At 31.0% G+C, this 18,994-nt stretch overlaps 1 protein-coding gene across 1 annotated transcript; it reads left to right on the forward strand.

The window, feature by feature from the left end:
• Positions 1-10,668: 10,668 nt before the first annotated feature.
• Positions 10,669-14,354, forward strand: DSPTP1 (dual specificity protein phosphatase 1). The gene is made up of 5 exons (XM_085737840.1): positions 10,669-10,877; positions 10,957-11,092; positions 12,357-12,477; positions 13,036-13,181; positions 14,001-14,354. Exons 1-5 carry the CDS (start codon positions 10,749-10,751, stop codon positions 14,018-14,020), a joined length of 552 nt encoding a protein of 183 aa, XP_085593966.1. The 5' UTR covers positions 10,669-10,748; the 3' UTR covers positions 14,021-14,354.
• The last annotated feature ends 4,640 nt before the right edge of the window (positions 14,355-18,994 follow it).

Genomic DNA, 18,994 nt, shown 5'->3' on the forward strand with positions numbered 1-18,994 from the left:
TTCTAGAAGTAAAATAGTCAACACATCTCGTCCCAAATTTAATAGTTCTTCTCTTACACATTGTATTCGAATGGCATTTGACCCGAACTAATCTAAGTTGAGTGACTCGAACTCAGAATACTATTTTAAGGAGGGGAGAACTACATCCCCAATTCATATAACCTATGTTGCCCAAAATACATTAGCTGTTTTTATTGTGCTCAATTAGCATGTAAATCAACGAAGAGTTAAGCATGCAGACTGCAGTGTACTAGTGTGAATCACGCCCAAAGGTCAAACAAGAATCAATTCAAAAAGGGGAGTTTCATTAATAACAAAAGATAAATGTTAACTTGTGCCTTCAAGGACACATGTTAAGGAACTCAATATAGAAATATACCTATTAAAAGTCGTGCAGTTAACTTCTTAAAATTTAAAATGTTATGTTTTCCAATGTAAATTAAAGTTGCTCTTTTTGGGTTTATTAACACGTGCCCTTAGGGCACAAGTTAACATGACCCATAACAAAAATATGCAAAAAGGATAAAACAAACTTCGGTGGACCTAACCTAAACCTACCTAACTCTCGGTATAAAATTCTTAGAAAATTAATTGATGGTATGTTGAAGTTTTGCATGGTACTCCCACCGTCCCGCAATAGATGATCCATTTAAAAATTTGCAATTTTGACCTAACTTACTTTGACCATATTTTTCTATTAATATACAAAGATATCATATAAGATGTCGTTAGATCCATCTCGATAAGTATTTTCAAAATATCAAATTTTCATAATTTTTTCTAACATATTATTCAAGATATTTAAGCTCAAAATTATGCATTGACATGCGTAATAGGGTCAATCGTGTCATGTATTATGGGACGAGAGGGAGTATATACAAAAAGTCTTATTATCTTGTGTTACAAGTTAATGAAATTCAAAAGTGAAAACATTTTCTTAAATTTTGTGTATTCAATTAATTGAGGGTAAAAAAAAATTAAATTCAAATGCATTGATTATAACACAATATTTCTATTTTTAACTCATTAACTTATATTTTAAGGATACAAGCTAACATTTTCCTGGAAATTAAGGGTTTTATTAATGAGTATCGTTAGAGTATTTGTTAATGAAATAATAAAAGGAAACATTGTCTTAATAATTTAACTTTTTGCAGTAAAAAGTGTATTGATTACACATTTTCTCATAAAAAATTACCCCTTTTGTCTTCTTAAACAATCTGTAAAGAATATTTGTTACTCTCTGTTCCATTATAATTTATAAGTAAGTCTTTTCAAATACTCCCTCCGTCCCATAATACATGACACAGTTGACAATATTACGCATGTCAATGCATAATTTTGATCTTAAATATCTTGAATAATATGTTAGAAAAAATTATGAAAATTTGATATTTTGAAAATACTCATTGAGACGAATCTAACGACATCTTATATGATATTATTTATTTTTGTATATTAGTAGAAAATTATGGTCAAACTAAGTTAAGTCAAAATTGCAAATTTTCAAATGGGTCATATATTGCGGGATGGAGGGAGTACATAAGAAATTATTTCATTAGAAAGTCAAATATTTTAATTTTCAATTCATCGATTACACAAATTTTCATGACAAGTTACTAATTAAAGGCCTTAAAGAGTGCTCTAGAAGCACTTGTCAATATTCATTTTTTTTATACATAAAGTGGTCTTTTAAATCATAAAATATCTACACTGTTATACTATTTTCATCAAACTTAGTTAAAAAGTCTTTATGTGGACATTTGATGTTAAATAGTATATTCAAATTCACCGCTTTTAGAACTAGGGTTCATAGGTGTATTTTCGGTCTTTATTTAAAACAAAATTGATCAATTACTTAACATTTAATATGGTTGATGAAATATTTATCTATAAAATTGTGCTCGAATTCAAAACAAGAAAAAAATGCGTAAGTTATCATGTTTGATGTCATAAACACATTCAGAGCTATCACCTCAATGTTAAATGGTCCATAAGCATTTTTTTAACGAAGTTGACTGAAAAAATTGATAACATTGTAAATATTATGACTTAAGACCATTTTTTAAATAAAAAAAAACCCTTAAAAGGATCAATTGGCAACATTATTTTTTAAGACTAACTTGGTATAAACATTTAACTTCAAAAATCGCGAGAATCAGATATTTTAATTAGAATCATTTAACCTATATTTTAATTAGAATTATTTTTAAAAAAAATAAAAAAAATTAGAATCAATGACTCTTTAACATGTCTCCGAGTTATTTGAAGATGAAAATCCGATTTTTCTTCGCTAAATTCCATCAACAAAGAATTTACTATTAAATTGATCATCCATGTTGACCGTCAATCTATTCGCCAAAGTTAAACCCTAATTGTTCTTGGCGTACGTTCATTTTTCATATTTTTTATAACCTGGTTTCGTGCCGTCTTGCCATACACGGGTTCGGCCGGTTGCGCGCGTGATTAGTGAATTTATGTTAGGATATATTATGGTTGGTCCTCTTGGTATGATTTATCATGATGTATCCCCGTTTTGAGTTTTATCTAAGTCAATCTAAGTCGAGTCAAATGTCTCCCTAGTCTCTCGCATCCCTTTTCTTTTTAATGAATATATTTTTCATTTTGACAAAAAAAAAGTAGGCAGTGGAAATTCAATTTTCTTTACATGTTGGACTACCTCCTAAATCCGACAGAGGTTTTTGTTTTTTTTTTTTTTTGTTGTCAACGACAGAGTTTTAAATACGTAAAATTATAAACTCAACAAGGTTATATTTATGCAACAGAAAGACCTCAAAAGTGTAAAACACTAAATGGTAGAGTTTAAGTGGTTAACCATACTTCTATTAGATACAAATTGTTTCAAATGAATAAAGCATAATTTAAATCTTAACTAAGATAATTATTTTTCAAATATGACTTATCTTTCGACCAAACTTCAAACTACTATGGTTTAGCCATTTAAGATCTAAAGATTAATACAAAATAAAATTGTATGGTTTATTTAATCTAAAGATCCTTGAATTATTTCAATATTTTTATATAAGTTTTTTACACTAAAGAGTTTATAATGAATTATCAAACTAGCTATCAATTATTTTTAATTATCAAAGCAGAAGCAGCTATCAATTACTTTTAACTAATTTATAACTATATCCTCAATATTTGAAGACCTAATCAAAAATTTGTTAAATGTTCAGTCACCAATTAAAGCTTGTTAAAAAAATTAACTACAAATTATGGACAGGGTGATAGATTCAAATTTCAAATACAAGTTTTTAATTGAAGAGGTTCATTTGAAAATCTCCAAACATTTGAACTCTCTGAAAAGGAACTAAACCCAAACAATACGGAGTGTCCCTTGTTATGATACATTGTTATCAGCAAACTAAGGAAAATATTCTGTGGTAAAAGAGTTTTGTCACGATTTATTACAAGGGAGGTTCTCACCCTAATGGAAGACAGTTATGTATGTTATTCCGGAAGAGGAAATAATTAATTACAAGTTATTTTTTTATCCAAGAAAAAGTAAAAACATACTTGTATGGAATACCGTGTGACTGCCAGAAATTATGGGGTGTTTTTTCTTTGTGTTTGTACCAAACTTGTGTGAAATGAAAATGGATTTGATGCAGCTTGTCACATTTTTTTAAAGGGTTTTCAAAAGGAAAAGTAGACACATAGATCATTTTTTCCAACTTAATAATAATGCTTTTGCTTATTAAATCATGCATGCCCTACTTTAACAGCAAAATTGGGTAAAAGAAAGCAAAAAAAAAATAGCTAGCATACCCCTCTAGATACACTGATGAATCACGTTCAAGGTTTCTTGTTTTTTTCTTTGTTTTGTTCACCTTAAGATTTATTTTTCCAAGCAAATTATTTTTTCCATTCTTAAAAGGCTAAACCGTGATCAAGTAAGTTGTGATTCAAAATTACACAATTTCTCCCTTAATTTAATTTTAATTAACACTTTCGCTTTTTGATTTAATTATTTTTGTTATAATCAAGTAAAAATATCATCATTTATAATTTTTCCGGTTTAATCCTTTATGTTATAAAATATTAAGAAGTTAGATCGACTTACTAAAATCCTTTATATTTTTTCCGGTTAAATCCTTCAGATTCTCCTATTTCGCGAGCTTTCGGGACCTAACTCGCATAAATTTTTCTCAGAAATATTAATAAGTAGAATTTGGCTGAATTGATCCTAAATGTAAAAATTTCTGTTATATGGCTAAGGTCTATTACAGGCATTTTATGACCTCAAATGCTACCAAATCCGAATTAAAAGAAAAAAACATTTATTTAATTTATTATACTAGTATATGATTGTGAGTGGCACAACTGTAATGTCATAAATTTTAGGGTTAATTAAGTTTTTAGTCCCTATAAATACTCACAGTTTTGTTTTTAGTCTCTACAAAATAAAATCACACTTTTTAGTCCCTATAAAATTTTCCATCGGCATTTTTAGTCCCTATAAATTTTTCCATCAGCACTTTTAGTCCCTGTAAAAAATTTCCATCAATAGTTTTAGTCCCTCAAATGCTTAAGGAAAATGTCACGGGGACTAAAAAGTGTGATTTTATTTTATAGGGACTAAAAACAAAACTGTAAATATTTACGGGGACTAAAAACTTAATTAACCCTAAATTTTATAAGAGTGAAATAATGATGGGCAAATTTTTTGAGTTTAATCGGCTACCTATATTTGGAACATGATATTTACAAATTTCTGTCACCAAGGTTCTTAAGTGGAATGACTTGGGCAGCCATGCAAAACCCACTTCCATATATGTTGAAGACTTCACATGATGAAGCACATGGTGTTTGGACAGTGAGTGATTACTCTAGAATATGAATGAATTTGCACAATGATGTTGAAATTTGGGGCCTAACTCATCCTTACAAAACCGGCTTGTAAGGTGAGGATTGCTTCCTCTTTATAAACTCTTCTCAAGAGTCTTGTCTATCCGATGTGGGACTTGGGTTTTTCTTTCCCAATACACCCTCCTCACGCCCGGCACTCTTTGGGCTTGGTGCGTGAATAGGTAGGTGGCCCTTGAATTCGACAAGCTCTGGTACCATGTTGAAATTTGGGGCCTAACTCATCCTTACAAAACCGGCTTGTAAGGTGAGGATTGCCTCCCTCTTTATAAACTCTTCTCAAGAGTCTTGTCTATCCGATGTGGGACTTGGGTTTTTCTTTCCCAATACACCCCCTCACGCCCAACACTCTTTGGGCTTGGTGCGTGAAATACACCCCCTCACGCCCAACACTATACACCCCCCTCACGCCCAACACTCTTTGGGCTTGGTGCGTGAAATACACCCCCTCACGCCCAACACTCTTTGGGCTTGGTGCGTGAATAGGTAGGTGGCCCTTGAATTCGACAAGCTCGATATCATGTTGAAATTTGGGGCCTAATTCATCCTTACAAAACCGGCTTGTAAGGTGAGGATTGCCTCATCTTTATAAACTCTTCTCAAGAGTCTTGTCTATCCGATGTGGGACTTGGATTTTTCTTTCCCAACAAATGAGTGGGGTTGGGGAGGGAGTATTTTTTGAGTCTCACCTAGAAGAGTACAATTTCAGTTGCAGTTTGCATCTCACACATGGTTTCTTTTTTCTATATAGCTTTAGATTTTTAGTATGGTAAGGGAAATTAATAATGGAGTGTAGGTGTTGAGAAGTTTTGACCACAAGGGAAAGTTTTGATTCTTACAGTACCATTGAACTTTAACATTTCGTTCTATTTATTTACTCGGTAGGAATTTTCATATAATCCAAGTTTTCCACATTTGAGATGTCGGTAACGGATTGATTAACATTGGATTGTCTAAATATATGTAGACTTTAATTTTTCTTTTATAGTTTAAAAAAATGAGTTTAAAATGTGTGAATGTACGTAAAAAATCTCAAATAGCAAAGGAATCAAAATTCACTTGGGGTTGGACGAGATCATGCATGATGCATAGTTGCATACACACTTTAATGATTATCATTATCATTATTCCAATTTCCAAACATTTAACTTCAGACATTACAATAGAAAGCAAGTGAAAATAAAGGTAGCATGCAATTGGTTTTGAAGGACACATGAATATCTATTCAAGATGCCTCAGTTTTTTTTTTTTTTGCTTTGTATATTCAGGCATTTTGTTTTTGGACGTTCTTGCTTTGTAAAAGATACTAGAATATTTTTGAGTCGGTGTCTTGAAATTGTAGGAAGTTTTTAGTATTTAACTTTGATTGATTCGGTGGTAGTACCTTACCCTTCCTCTTGGTTTTAAAACTTTTCTCTTTTGCTGGACTAAAATAAAAGGTCTATACTTTGTCTCGTGTGATGACTAATACTAGCTTGTTCTCGGAGAACATGTGTTTTTACAAAGAAAATGGTAATATATATATCTCAAAACTTGGGATTCATCTTATCTTCACCCCATAATATAATTATTCTTGAGTGGTTTGCCACCGGTTCTAATCAATCGATTACTATAAGAGAGAGACTTGTAGTGCCATAAATCACCTTTACTATGGTTATTTGATTAACAAACGAATATTGGTCTTCAAAATTCCTACCCATGTGACATTCGATTTAGAAAATGATAACAAACGAATATTTGGGCATTTGAAAAAAAATTACGGCTGTGGGTATTATATTCAATGCCAGAAATTCTCATCATTGTTTGAAAACGGCCTTTCTTGCAATTTATTTAATTCAATAAACTCACTTATTTTAGTACTTAACCAATGAATAAAGACACTCATTAACATTCTTCATTTTTTGAGGACAACTAATTGGGTGAGAAAGTTTCATGTGTGGTACGTATAACGTACAATGATACTTAAAAATCGTTCAAAACTTAGATAACGAGTGACATCATCACATTTAAGTAGAAGTTAAGGTCGCTACGTTCTTACAACCAAGAGAGTAACTTTATTGGTGTTGATTAAAAAAAAGGAAAAATAAATATAAATTAAGTTTTGAAATATTGATATCCATTTTCCTTGTTTTTTCTCAGATTGTGAATGATTGGTCGTCATCCTAGTCGTAAGGAAGAGTAATACCATGAATTTCTACTTGCAGAGCAACATCTATCATTGTTAGAGTTTCGATCGATTTTTAAATACCGTTAGACTATAAATCATATAAGACATCACCCCATCATAGAAGACATATTTTTGAGTTCGAAAATTCCTTATCAACTTATTATAGGCAAACCTCCCCGAATCCTCGTTCGATGTGTTTATAATAGAAATCGAACTTGATTTTCCAAGTTTACAATAATCACACACAACACACCAACCACTTGCGTTTAGACCCATGTTTAATAGTTGAAGAAATGAATTTTTATTTTCTGAGTTTAAAAACATCTAGGCATATGTGGTGCATTCAGCATTCTCTCACTTTGCAAAAGTATTTCGATACCACTTCTCGCTTTCCTATTTAGCAATCCATGTAAAGTTAAGAAAAACAAGTTGTTTTAATCTAACTTGAATACAAAACATTGCAGTGCAAACTTCCAAGTATTGTAGCAATTGAATACTCAGAGATACAAGCTAAGCTTGTTCATTCATGTTTTAATAATCTTGAGGAATAAATATTTGCTACACCTCAGCAGTTGCGAGCTGAATTGATGAAAGCCTATACAGAAAACCCAATTTTGAAATAAAGTGCTGATAAAAAAGATTTATCAGTATCACCTATGATTTACTTCTACATTGGTTCAAAAGTTAATGTCTGAAAACATCTCCAATATTTGAAGATTCTGATTTTGTACCAACATAAACTCTACCTTGTATGGCAATTAGGTAATCATCATTCTTTTTAGGGTTAAATGTGCGTTTGATCCCTATAAACATACTAAACTTTTGTTTTATTCCCTCTAAAAATTTCCTTCGATTTTTAGTCTCTATAAAATTTTCAATCACTATTTTTGGTCCCTATTTTGAAGTCAACTTATGTATTTTTTAATGAAATTGTGCAAAAATGTGTAGAATATTGTAAAAATCTCTAAAAATAGAATTTTTTAACAAAACATGAATTAAATATATATTTTTAACCGCAAAAAATATTAAAATTCATATTTAACTCATGTTTTGTTAAAAAATTCAAATTGTTTTTTGGAAGAGATTATTAACTTTTATGTAAAATTTTATTCAAAAATATGAATTTTACATATGAGTTTATGTAAAAGGAGGGACAAAAAGTGAAAATGCAAAACTTTTCAATGACTAAAAGTCGAAGAAATTTGTTAGAAAGACTAAAACGAAAAATTAATATATTTATAGGGACAAAACATATTTAACCATTCTTTTTATTGGTAAAAAGATAAAGAACACCCAACACCTAAAATCTTTATACCACTTATATCACAGTTCACACACTCATTGATAAACCAACACACTCATCAAAGTCATTTAGCGTGACAAGTTTTAAAATTTGAACTACTAAAAATGTGAAAAGCATAAAGGAAGGAGCAAGAATGTTGAACACTATAGCTTTATATATACGATATGATTAAGTTAAAGCTATGATAATTTTCAAACACAAATCATTAGAGGAACCTTCACCCTCAAGATACATTACAAAGAGGTTTTCTAGTGACCAAACCAGATCTACAATGCAAATGATCCTCTCTTAAATATCACTCATAGACAAAAACAAAACAAAATAATCACCTGTACAATATAGATGAGCAGGAGTAACATTCAACAGTTAAAAAACCACGTAGAATCTTTTAACTATCTAATTTAAGCACAAAGGTGTTGGGTTCAGGTATCTTTGTATTTTAAGCATATGAAGGTGTTGGGTTTCGATCCTGCATAAAAGCATATGATTAATTGAATTCTAACTATGTCAATTATAAAAGCAACAATAGAATAAAAAAAGAAATTTACTCTTCTCACTTCCAATTTTTTTCCAGCCACCCAAAAATACCAAAATACTCGTAGCGGTAGTTAACTCGTCGTTTAAGAGATTTTTTAAATAGATTAAACCGATTTAAAAAGTTATTCATCCAATTTAAAAAATGTCGAACGACACTTAAATACCGCCGAAGAGGCAAACAATAGTTAAGCGTTGCTTAGCTAACAACAATTGCGAAAATGAGATATTTTGGAATTGAGAAGAGTAATTTTCATAAAATAACTCAAGTAAGAAGTATATCTAATTTTTCTCTTCTCCCAATATTAACTTTAAATGTAGCTTAAAATTCTCATATATGTGTTACATTTGAGATTTTTTATTTTTTTTAACTAAAGTATACCTTTTAAACATGGTCCCTCGTTGTTTAATTTATGGCCCCGCCTCTAGAGAGAAGAGATGACCAATTATTTTACACTCATTTACTATTATATATAAACATATTTTTTTTCTTGATTTATGTTAATTTTGTATTTCATAAAAGACAGCTTGATTCAGAAGAACCTGATTTCAATTCATGTCTTGGACAATTTTGATTAGACTAAAAATTAAAATGCAAGAATTAAAATTGATAACGAAAATAAATTTAAAAGGATAAAAATTAAAAAGAAAAGCTTGACAAAAAATAATTTACGAGAAACTAAAAAATTGATAACAGAAAATAAATTTAAAAGGATAAAAATTAAAAAAAAAGCTTGACAAAAAATAATTTCGAGAAACTAAAGTTGAAATTTGGTATATGTATATGGTTGGGCCAAATACACATTCTTTTTTTTAGATAGACGAAATGACAAAGTCATTATAAACTCACACACAAGTGGAGGTATCGGGGTTCGAACCCCGATCATGGTATCCGGCCTAACAATTTCGGCATTTTACCGGTTGAGCTAATACTTGTGGATGGGCCAAATACATATTCTATACTTCCATATCATATCATATGTAAGCAAGAAGGAAGAAAAAAAAAACAGACCTTTTAAAAAAAAGTGGTACTCCCTCCGTCCGTTTAATTGACTTACTTTGGTTTTTCACACAGATTAATAAAAGTGTATAAATAAAGGGGAAAGTGGAATATATTGTATTGGGAATGATAAAAGTAGTATTATTTAGTGTTATACTCCCTCCGTTTCAAAATGAGTGTCGCTTTAGCCAAAAAATTTGTTTCAAAATGAGTGTCGCTTTCGGTTTCCAATGCAATAATAACTTTTTCTTTTCAATTGTACCCTCCAATTAATACTCTGCACACTACTTCCAAAGTATTACTTTTAAAACTAACCAATAGTTAATAAGGATAATTTGGTAAAATAACCATTCTCTTTCTCTTAATCATTGCATTTCTTAATATGTGTGCAAACACCTAAAACGACACTCATTTTGAAACGGAGGGAGTATTGTATTGGAAATGATGAAAGTTGTATTGAAAATTGAAATGAGTCAGTTTTTTTGGGGACACTTTTTTTTTAGAAAATGGGTCGGTTATTCGGACGGAGGGAGTATTTCTTTATGCAAAATCGTACAGTAAAAGTTTTGTTGGTGGATGGTTGCTTTTCTGACATTGAATGTTTCCTTAAAAACACTAAAAAGCCCAGCAGTAGTCAACGCCTGTGGTTTTCTACCGCTAAGGGCATTTTGGTATTTTATATGTGTTTTTAAGGAAGCTTATGATGTTAGAAAAGCAATTTTTCTTTTGGTGAGTTCTTCTCCTTTTCGTTGATTATCAGTTCAAGTATCTATTATATTCGCCAGAATTTGATTATCTCGATCACAATCGATCATTAACACTGACACGATTATTGAATTCGTATGAATTAGGAAATGGCTACAACATCAGAAGCTATGAATGAATTCGACGAATCGATGAAGAAACAAATTGCATTAATTTTGAAGGTTGTGCTTTTGAATAAATCCTTGAAAGAGGATAATATTCCTTGCCAAATTGACCAGGTAGTTTACTTAATCATGCTTCATTTTTGCTATTATTTTCATTATTGTTCTGAAATAACGATGAATGTTATTTGGTTAGGGTTTGTTTCTGGGTTCTGTTGGTTCTGCTACGAACAAGGTTGGTTTGAAAAATGTCAATGTTACTCACATTTTGACTGTGGCTGGGAAACTTGCACCTGCCCATCCTGCCGATTTCGTCTATAAAGTTATAGATGGTATGTTTCTTTTATGTACTCCCTCCGTTTCAAATGAGTGTCGCTTTAGCGAAAAAATTGTTTCAAAATGAGTGTCGCTTTCGGTTTCCAATGCAATAATAACTTTTTCTTTTCAATTGTACCCTCCAATTAATACTCGCACACTACTTCCAAAGTATTACTTTTAAAGCTAACCAATAGTTAATAAGGATAATTTGGTAAAATAACCATTCTTTTTCTCTTAATCATTGCATTTCTTAATATGTGTGTAAACACCTAAAACGACACTCATTTTGAAACGAGGGAGTATTTCTTATAGCACCGACACGGACACCGTACATGACACTCGACGGGTTTACACTAGTAAATGGATAGGGTGTGTTTGGAAATACATCTCTCCCTCCGTCACATATGTAAGCAAAAAGTAACTTTTTAGATTCATTGAATGACTAATGTACATGGTCTATAAATGTGACCAGATGCAATATAAGGTCGAGCTTACAAAGTTGTACTAGAAGTTGATTTGGCTGTTAACTTTTGTTACCTTATTGATATTATCAATTTCCATGTTTATGGATTATTTGAGTTGCACATTGTATTTAATGTAAGCTTTATTTAAAGAAATAACGTTAAAGTAGGGCAAAAGGAAGGAGGGAAGCGGCGGTAGTCGGGTAAGTTTTACAGAACACAGATTAGGACAGGGTCGGGTATGTAATTTTTATTTTGGTGACAATGGTGCGTGTTTAGGGAGGCGGGTCAGGTGGAGAGCAAAACCGACCCTGACTCGATTACCATTGTGTGCTTTGATCTTTAAAAGTTTAGCATGGGTTGATTCTGTTCCACTACTCGACACTTCAGATAGGAGAGAGATTGATTTAATACTTTTTTTTTGTTATTCATCTCTCTCTCTCTCTCTCTCTCTCTCTCTCTCTCTCTCCCCTATTGGATGTGTCGAGTACTAGAGAGAGAGGATCTCAATCTGTTTAGCATGCAAGTTGCTGTCAAAATGTTCCATATATCTTATACGAGTAGTAAATTGTATTTTGTAGGACCAGATAGCTTTATAATAGATGTTATCATCTCAGAATGTCAATTGCTTTTTAACTGACTCATGCAATATTGTAATCTATTAAATGAGAGTGCACAGCATTTGAGGTCCATGTTGCTTGTCATTAAAGTTGATTATGATTATATTGATTACACTCTAATTTTGTCTTAAGTTTTTAGGCATGTAGTAGTACAATATCCATACTAAAGTTACACTTTTGTTGGAAAATTGAGGAAGTTGCTGACAAAGAGGATACCAACTTAAAACAACACTTCAAAGAGTGTTTTGATTTTATTGATGAAGCCAAAAGCAATGGTGGAAGTGTTTTGGTTCATTGTTATGCTGGAAGATCGAGGAGGTAAATTTCGCCGTTTCATTAGATTAACCTTGTTGATGCTTTTATAATTGAGTGCCCTGGGGGCACTTGCCAACATTTCCCTTTAAAATTACAGATATGATTTTTTTTTTTTGTTTTCTCTGTTTCATTTTTGTTTTTTTTACTTCAAAAATCTGCTTTCTGTCGATCTTTTCAGTTTGAACTCTGACATATTAAACATTTGAACCAACAATTGAAGTGCATTCTTCTCAATGAAATAGACTCAAAACGCTTTATAGTATGAATTGGATGAACTTAAGATTTTGTTTGCTTCTGTTTTTGATATGCTATCGATTTTTTTTAATATGTAGAGTTCAAAGTTAGGGACGTAAGCTTGATTCATGAATGATGATTATCTCCTTGTTTACTTTGGGCATGTGACTTAAATTCTGCACAAAGTTCATGCAGCATTTTACTACCTCCTTTTTTAATGGTCATATTGGAACTAAGAATCTTGATATTCATATCGTTCATTTGACTATTTTCTTTTTCATTAGACTAACCAGAAAAACTTGGTTCTAATTTATTTCCACCTTTCAGTGTGACTATCATTGTGGCATATCTGATGAACTCTCGGGGAATGAGCTTATCTGAAGCTCTGCAACATGTAAAAAGCAAAAGACCACAAGCAGCTCCAAATCGCGGTTTCATTAGTCAGCTGGAAGACTTTGAGAAATCTCTTCAAGGTGAAAACTGTATTAATCTTAAAATAATTAAACCTTAACATACCAATATATATATATATATATATATATATATATATATATATATATACAAGATACATTTACATCTTGAATATATTTTAAATGGATGCACCTCTATAGCCATAGCCATCAAAATACATTTATGATTTACATTTAGCACATGCATAAAAGCTTTTATAATGCTTATTGCTTAAACTGAAAGAAAATTTGACTTGTATATAATATAATATAGTAATCTAGCAGAGTGTGCATGGTAAAGGAAGTAAAAAGGGTTTTATAATTATCCACTAAACATTATTGTTACTATTGTCAAACAATTTTATGCATAAAAAATGATACATCACATAAGAGTTCGATTAACTATCATTTCTTATAAGCATATAAACTATATTCGTGTGTATCTATTTCATTATGATCTTTATCAGATATTTAAGCATATATGCTCATTTTTCTGTGAAACTTTGATCTCAGCATTTCTCTTTCCTTTCTTTTATAATTTTTTTTGTAATATCTAAATTTTAATGCATGGTATTATGTACATGAAATATTAATGCAATTCTGTCAAAATGGAGCTTCATGGGTTTTTCAAATTGTAGAATTATGTTTTAATTTATATATACTTTCATTGACTTTAAAAATACTGCTGTTCTGTTTATATGGTTTTCCCCCTTCATTTTCTTCACTAATGGACTCCACATTTCTTTTGTTCTCGATATAGTTTTATGAACACTGATTCAAATTCAAACTAAAAGTTGTTTGTGTGAACATACCATTGATTGTATCTAATTTGTTTTTGTGAAGACATCGAAGTGTCTGGGTAGAGAACATGATGTTGATCAGACAAGGTAGTGTAGATGATTAGTGTGACTTTGGCAATCACGTGAAGACAAGGCAGCATGAGTTAGGGATTGGCACTGAAACTTCATCCTCAGGTGCGGAAGTCCCAGTTTATAACAACTATGAATTGCTACTATGCACACCAGCCTATTTCATGAAATGCTGAATTCAATCTGTCTTTTCTCATTCCATGTTTCTATAGTGTTTAGGAAAAATGGTCTGTTAGGAAAAATTAACAACTTTTGTTTGAGAGGATATAAACGCAATACTTGAGGTGCAATAATTACATTTCAAATCATATGTTTCTTTACCCAGAAATCATCCAACTTCCTTTGAAGAAGATGGGAGAAGGTCGTCAAGTCTAGAGTTTAATATGTTTGCTCTTACCCTTGATAAGTTATTTACGCCGGAATAAGAATGATTTTATTTTTTCTGGAAAAAGTGGACTAGTCATAACGTGGTTAATTCCATCCATGGAGTCATAGGTGCAAATTGGTATATCTATCAAAGGTCCTTAATGGAAGGAACATTGAGTTCTTTTCATAGAGGTGATAATTTGGAGAAGCTCATTAGATCGATTCCTCCTCCATTTGACAATGTTTAAACTGAATTGTGACGTCGTTTTTGTTCAGGGAGATAAGTGGGCTATTGCTATAAGGGTTTTAAAAAAGCAAAGTTGAGGAGCCTCTACCATAGCCTAAGTCTAGTCCTTATAATAGCAAAATTATGGAGTCACTGAAGTCAGAATCCTTGGTGGCCATTTGTCCAATCTCCAAAAGATGTGTTCCATTACATTTGCATGCATATTCATGTTATGTTAAATCTTATCGAAGGGATTCATAGCCTCTTGCATGATAGCAAATCAGTATTGTGGAAATAATTTCTTTGGAAAGTTCGAGTGCTTCCAACGGTGCAACCATAATAAATGGTTTAAGTGGATTTCATAATGTCACGTTACATTTATTTTATTATTTTTTGTTTCAATGGTACAACCTTAAGAACTCACGATAACTCAAAGCTGCTTTTATTCTTATTTGAATTCATCAGAATTCAATAGAACACAAAATAAAATAAAAAGTAAAGCTGTGTAGCACAGGACATCCTGCTAACCCAACAAGTTCTATGTTTACATAGATTTAGAAAATTAATTTTTCTCTAACACAATTTCTAATTTGAATTTTTTTTATCACGTGTTCACACGACTCTTTCTTTATTACTAAGATGCAGAAACACCTCAATTACATCATCATTTCGTCATTGTGACATATTGGTTTTCGATTTTTCACATTCTAATATGTTGAGTTGGAGTTAATCCTTTGGTCCAAATGTTGTCTTGTCCCCTATCAAATCACTCAAAAGAGATGTGTCCATTTCTATCTTTTACTTTTGTTCCCTTTCGATTTATGGTGATATGAAATGTTTCATTCCTCGGTAAATCAGGTGAATAATAAAATCGATTTAGTTTATATGTGTAAACTTTATAAAAAAAAAAAAATCAGTAGTGTAAACTTTCGATATATTCATACGAGGTATGTTATTTAAACAACTATTTATAGGACAACTTACATGACAACTAAAATATGCAATGAAAAGCAAATATTGATATGAAAACCAAACCAATATAGAGAGAAAGTAAAAACAAAATTTGAGTATGAGAGAAAATTGTCACAAAATAATTGTACAAATATCATTTCTTATTTCATATATATGATGCCATTTTTAAAACAAGGGATCAAAACTTTAATTTTTTTTTCCCCTTAAAGTGGAGGCCAAATATGCATTTAAAGCTAAAAAAATTATAACACTTTTCTTTTTGGTTAAAAAAATTATAACTCTAGTAATTAAGAAAGAGACTTATGCAAAGGAGAATTTTTTTCGAGAATTTTTTTTATAGCATTTCATTAGATATCAATTATGAAGAGAGTGCAAAGCCATATTTTATTGTTGTAAAGCCATATTTATGAAGAGAGTGCAAAGCCACTCTCTTCATATTTTTTTCGAGAAATTTTTTTATAGCATTTCATTAGAGACTGCAAAGCCATATTTTATGAAGAGAGTGCAAAGCCATATTGTTTTCACTTAGCATTGCACTTTGTTTTTTCCATGTTGTAGAGATAATCCAACAATTGAAAGTTATAGTCTGACAATCAATTACATGCAAATGTTTTATGAAGAGAGACTCACTTAGAGTACACACACTGTTATTTCCAATTTTATGTAGTTCTGTTAAAATCTTTAGGTTCCTGTGGTTCTTGCATATATGTTTGTTTCTGTTCCCAATGTATAATTAATACTCCCTCCGTCCCGAATAATCGACCCATTTTCTAAAAAAAAAAGTGTCCCAAAATAACCGACCCATTTCAATTTTCAATACAACTTTCATCATTCCCAATACAATATAACACTAAATAATACTACTTTTATCATTCTCAATACAATATATTCCACTTTTCCCTTTATTTATACATTTTTCTTAATATGTGTGAAAAACAAAATTGTGTCAATTAAATTGGGACGGAGGTAGTATATTTGAAGTTGTAATGCTACAATATTAATATAATGGAAAATGATAACATGTGCCCTTGGGGCACATATTAAGAAATTTAAAATAGAAACAATTGTCTCAAAAGTTGTGCATTTGATTTTATTCAACTTTTAAAAGTCAAAATTTTGTTGTTTTCTATAAAAAGTTTCTAATTTTGAATTCGCTTAACTTGTGCCCTAAGGGCACAAGATAACAAGACCCTAATATAATATATTTTTCTCCACAACTTCATTCCATATTTCTTTGGTAACATCCAACTCTCACAAACATGGAACCTGTGCAATAGCATGGGTATTGTCCTAGTTATGCTTAAGATCTCAACAGTCTTATGTAGGAAATTATTCCATCCTACTTGTTCATTTTTATTTCCTGTTTCAGTTTTTTTTTTTTTTTTTGGTTTGGTAAAGGAAAAGTAAAACTAGCTTATGATAATATCCCATTTATTTTATTTTTTTTGAGAGAGATAATATCCCATTTATGACTCTTGCTATATAAGAAAGGGTAAAAACTAGTATTTCCTCCGTCCGGAATATCGTACATTTACTAAAAAATGTCCTAAAATAATTGAGTCATTTCAATTTTCAATACAACTTTCATCATTCCCAATACAATATAACTCTAATTAATACTCCCTCCGGTCCCATTTATAAGAAACATTTGACTTTTTTGATTCATTGCATAAATGATGTATTTGGTCTATATTTTAGACAAGATTCATCAATTACTCAATGAATCTAAAAAGTCAAACTTTTCTTATAAATAGGACCGGAGAAATACTACTTTCATCATTCCCAATTCAATATATTTCACTTTCCACTTTATTTATACATTTTTCTTAATCTGTGTGAAAAATCAAACTGACTCAGATATTTCGGGACGGAGGGAGTATAATTTTAAGAAATTATGTACACGTACTTTATAAAGAACAAAAAGTTGAGCCGAAAGCCAAAACTAGTCGCCCTTTACTTCTTGACCACAGTATGAAAGAAACTGTTGGGCAGTCACTCTCACATTTCATACCATTTTCTATTTTTCCCCTTGAAACATGTTATCATTATTTTATTTTATTTATTTATTTTTATTTGTTTTGTCAAAAATATGTTACTAGTATCATTTTTGAGTACAAAGTTAATAACCCTTGCCTAAATTATACATGACATGGACCTATTGTTGGAAAATGGATGGATCTAGCCATACCTTTCCATCTCACTCCAACACTCTGACCACGATGCTGTCCCATTCTTTGTAAAGAACTTCGTCTTTTTTTCATACGCTTACACGTGATTTAATAATATAAATTATGAATTGTGCACAATCATTGAATTGATTTGTTGAGGCGTGGGTCTTGTGAAAGAACATTGTCTATGTAAGACTACCACTTGGGTTGACATAGTGATATTTGCTTGAGACTTGAGAATATACTTTTCTTGAGGTCTTTGGTTCGATTTTCGCGGTGTCAATTTGGATAGGCTTAATTCTTCTTTAAAAAATAAAAAATAAGACCAAGGTCAATAAAGAGCCCCCTTAAAAAAATAATTTTGTTTTCCAACCCTTTTTAAAAAACGAATTTACAAATTTAACTTGCCAAGCAATCGTAGATTATTTGAGCCATTTGAAAAAAGCATCAAAAGTTGATCGTTAGTGGTAAGAGAAATGATATTTGTACATCTACTTTTTGATAATTTTTGAAATAACCCTCTCTCATACTCACATGTGTTTTTATTCTCTATCTTCTTCTTTCTCTCTCCATTGTTTTTCTCTAATAAAAAGAAGAGAAAAATAGTTGTCACAAGAGTTGTCCAAAAATTGGTTGTACAAATATCACTACTCTAATCGTAAATAGTCATTATTCAAAAAAGTGAAAAACTATTTGTATATTTGTAATATTGTATACATTTTTTAATAGTAAATAATACTCCCTCCGGCCCTTAATATAAGAAAAAGTTGACTTTTTAGGTTCATTGTATAAGTGATGTATCTAGTCTATATTTGTAACAAGATACATTAATTATTCTATGAACCAAAAAAGTCAATTGTTTCTTATAATAAGGACCGGAGGGAGTATAAAGAAGTACGTATATATTTTAGTTCATAAAAAGTATATTAGATGCATATAATAATTAATTTTTTTTAAGTGGACTTAAATTCTATCTTATCTCTTATCCATTACAAATTTTTGTGTACTATCTATGAGCTAGTTTATCAATTATTCATTGTTTGCTTTTACCATACTAGTATCAAAAATATGGAGGATTACTTAAAGTCAACTCGTTGGTTCTTGTGATTCAACTTTGAATTTCCACTTTGACATCTAGGGGTGGACGGCGGTCGGGTAGGGGTGGGTTCGGGCTCGGAAAGCTCAATCCGAAACAATCCACGGTTGAGAAATCAAGGCCCAATTTCACCCAAATGA

This window comes from Medicago sativa, chromosome 8 (assembly GCF_051527215.1).
Source record: "Medicago sativa cultivar Bolivia chromosome 8, Bolivia_mono, whole genome shotgun sequence".
NCBI lineage: Eukaryota > Viridiplantae > Streptophyta > Magnoliopsida > Fabales > Fabaceae > Medicago > Medicago sativa.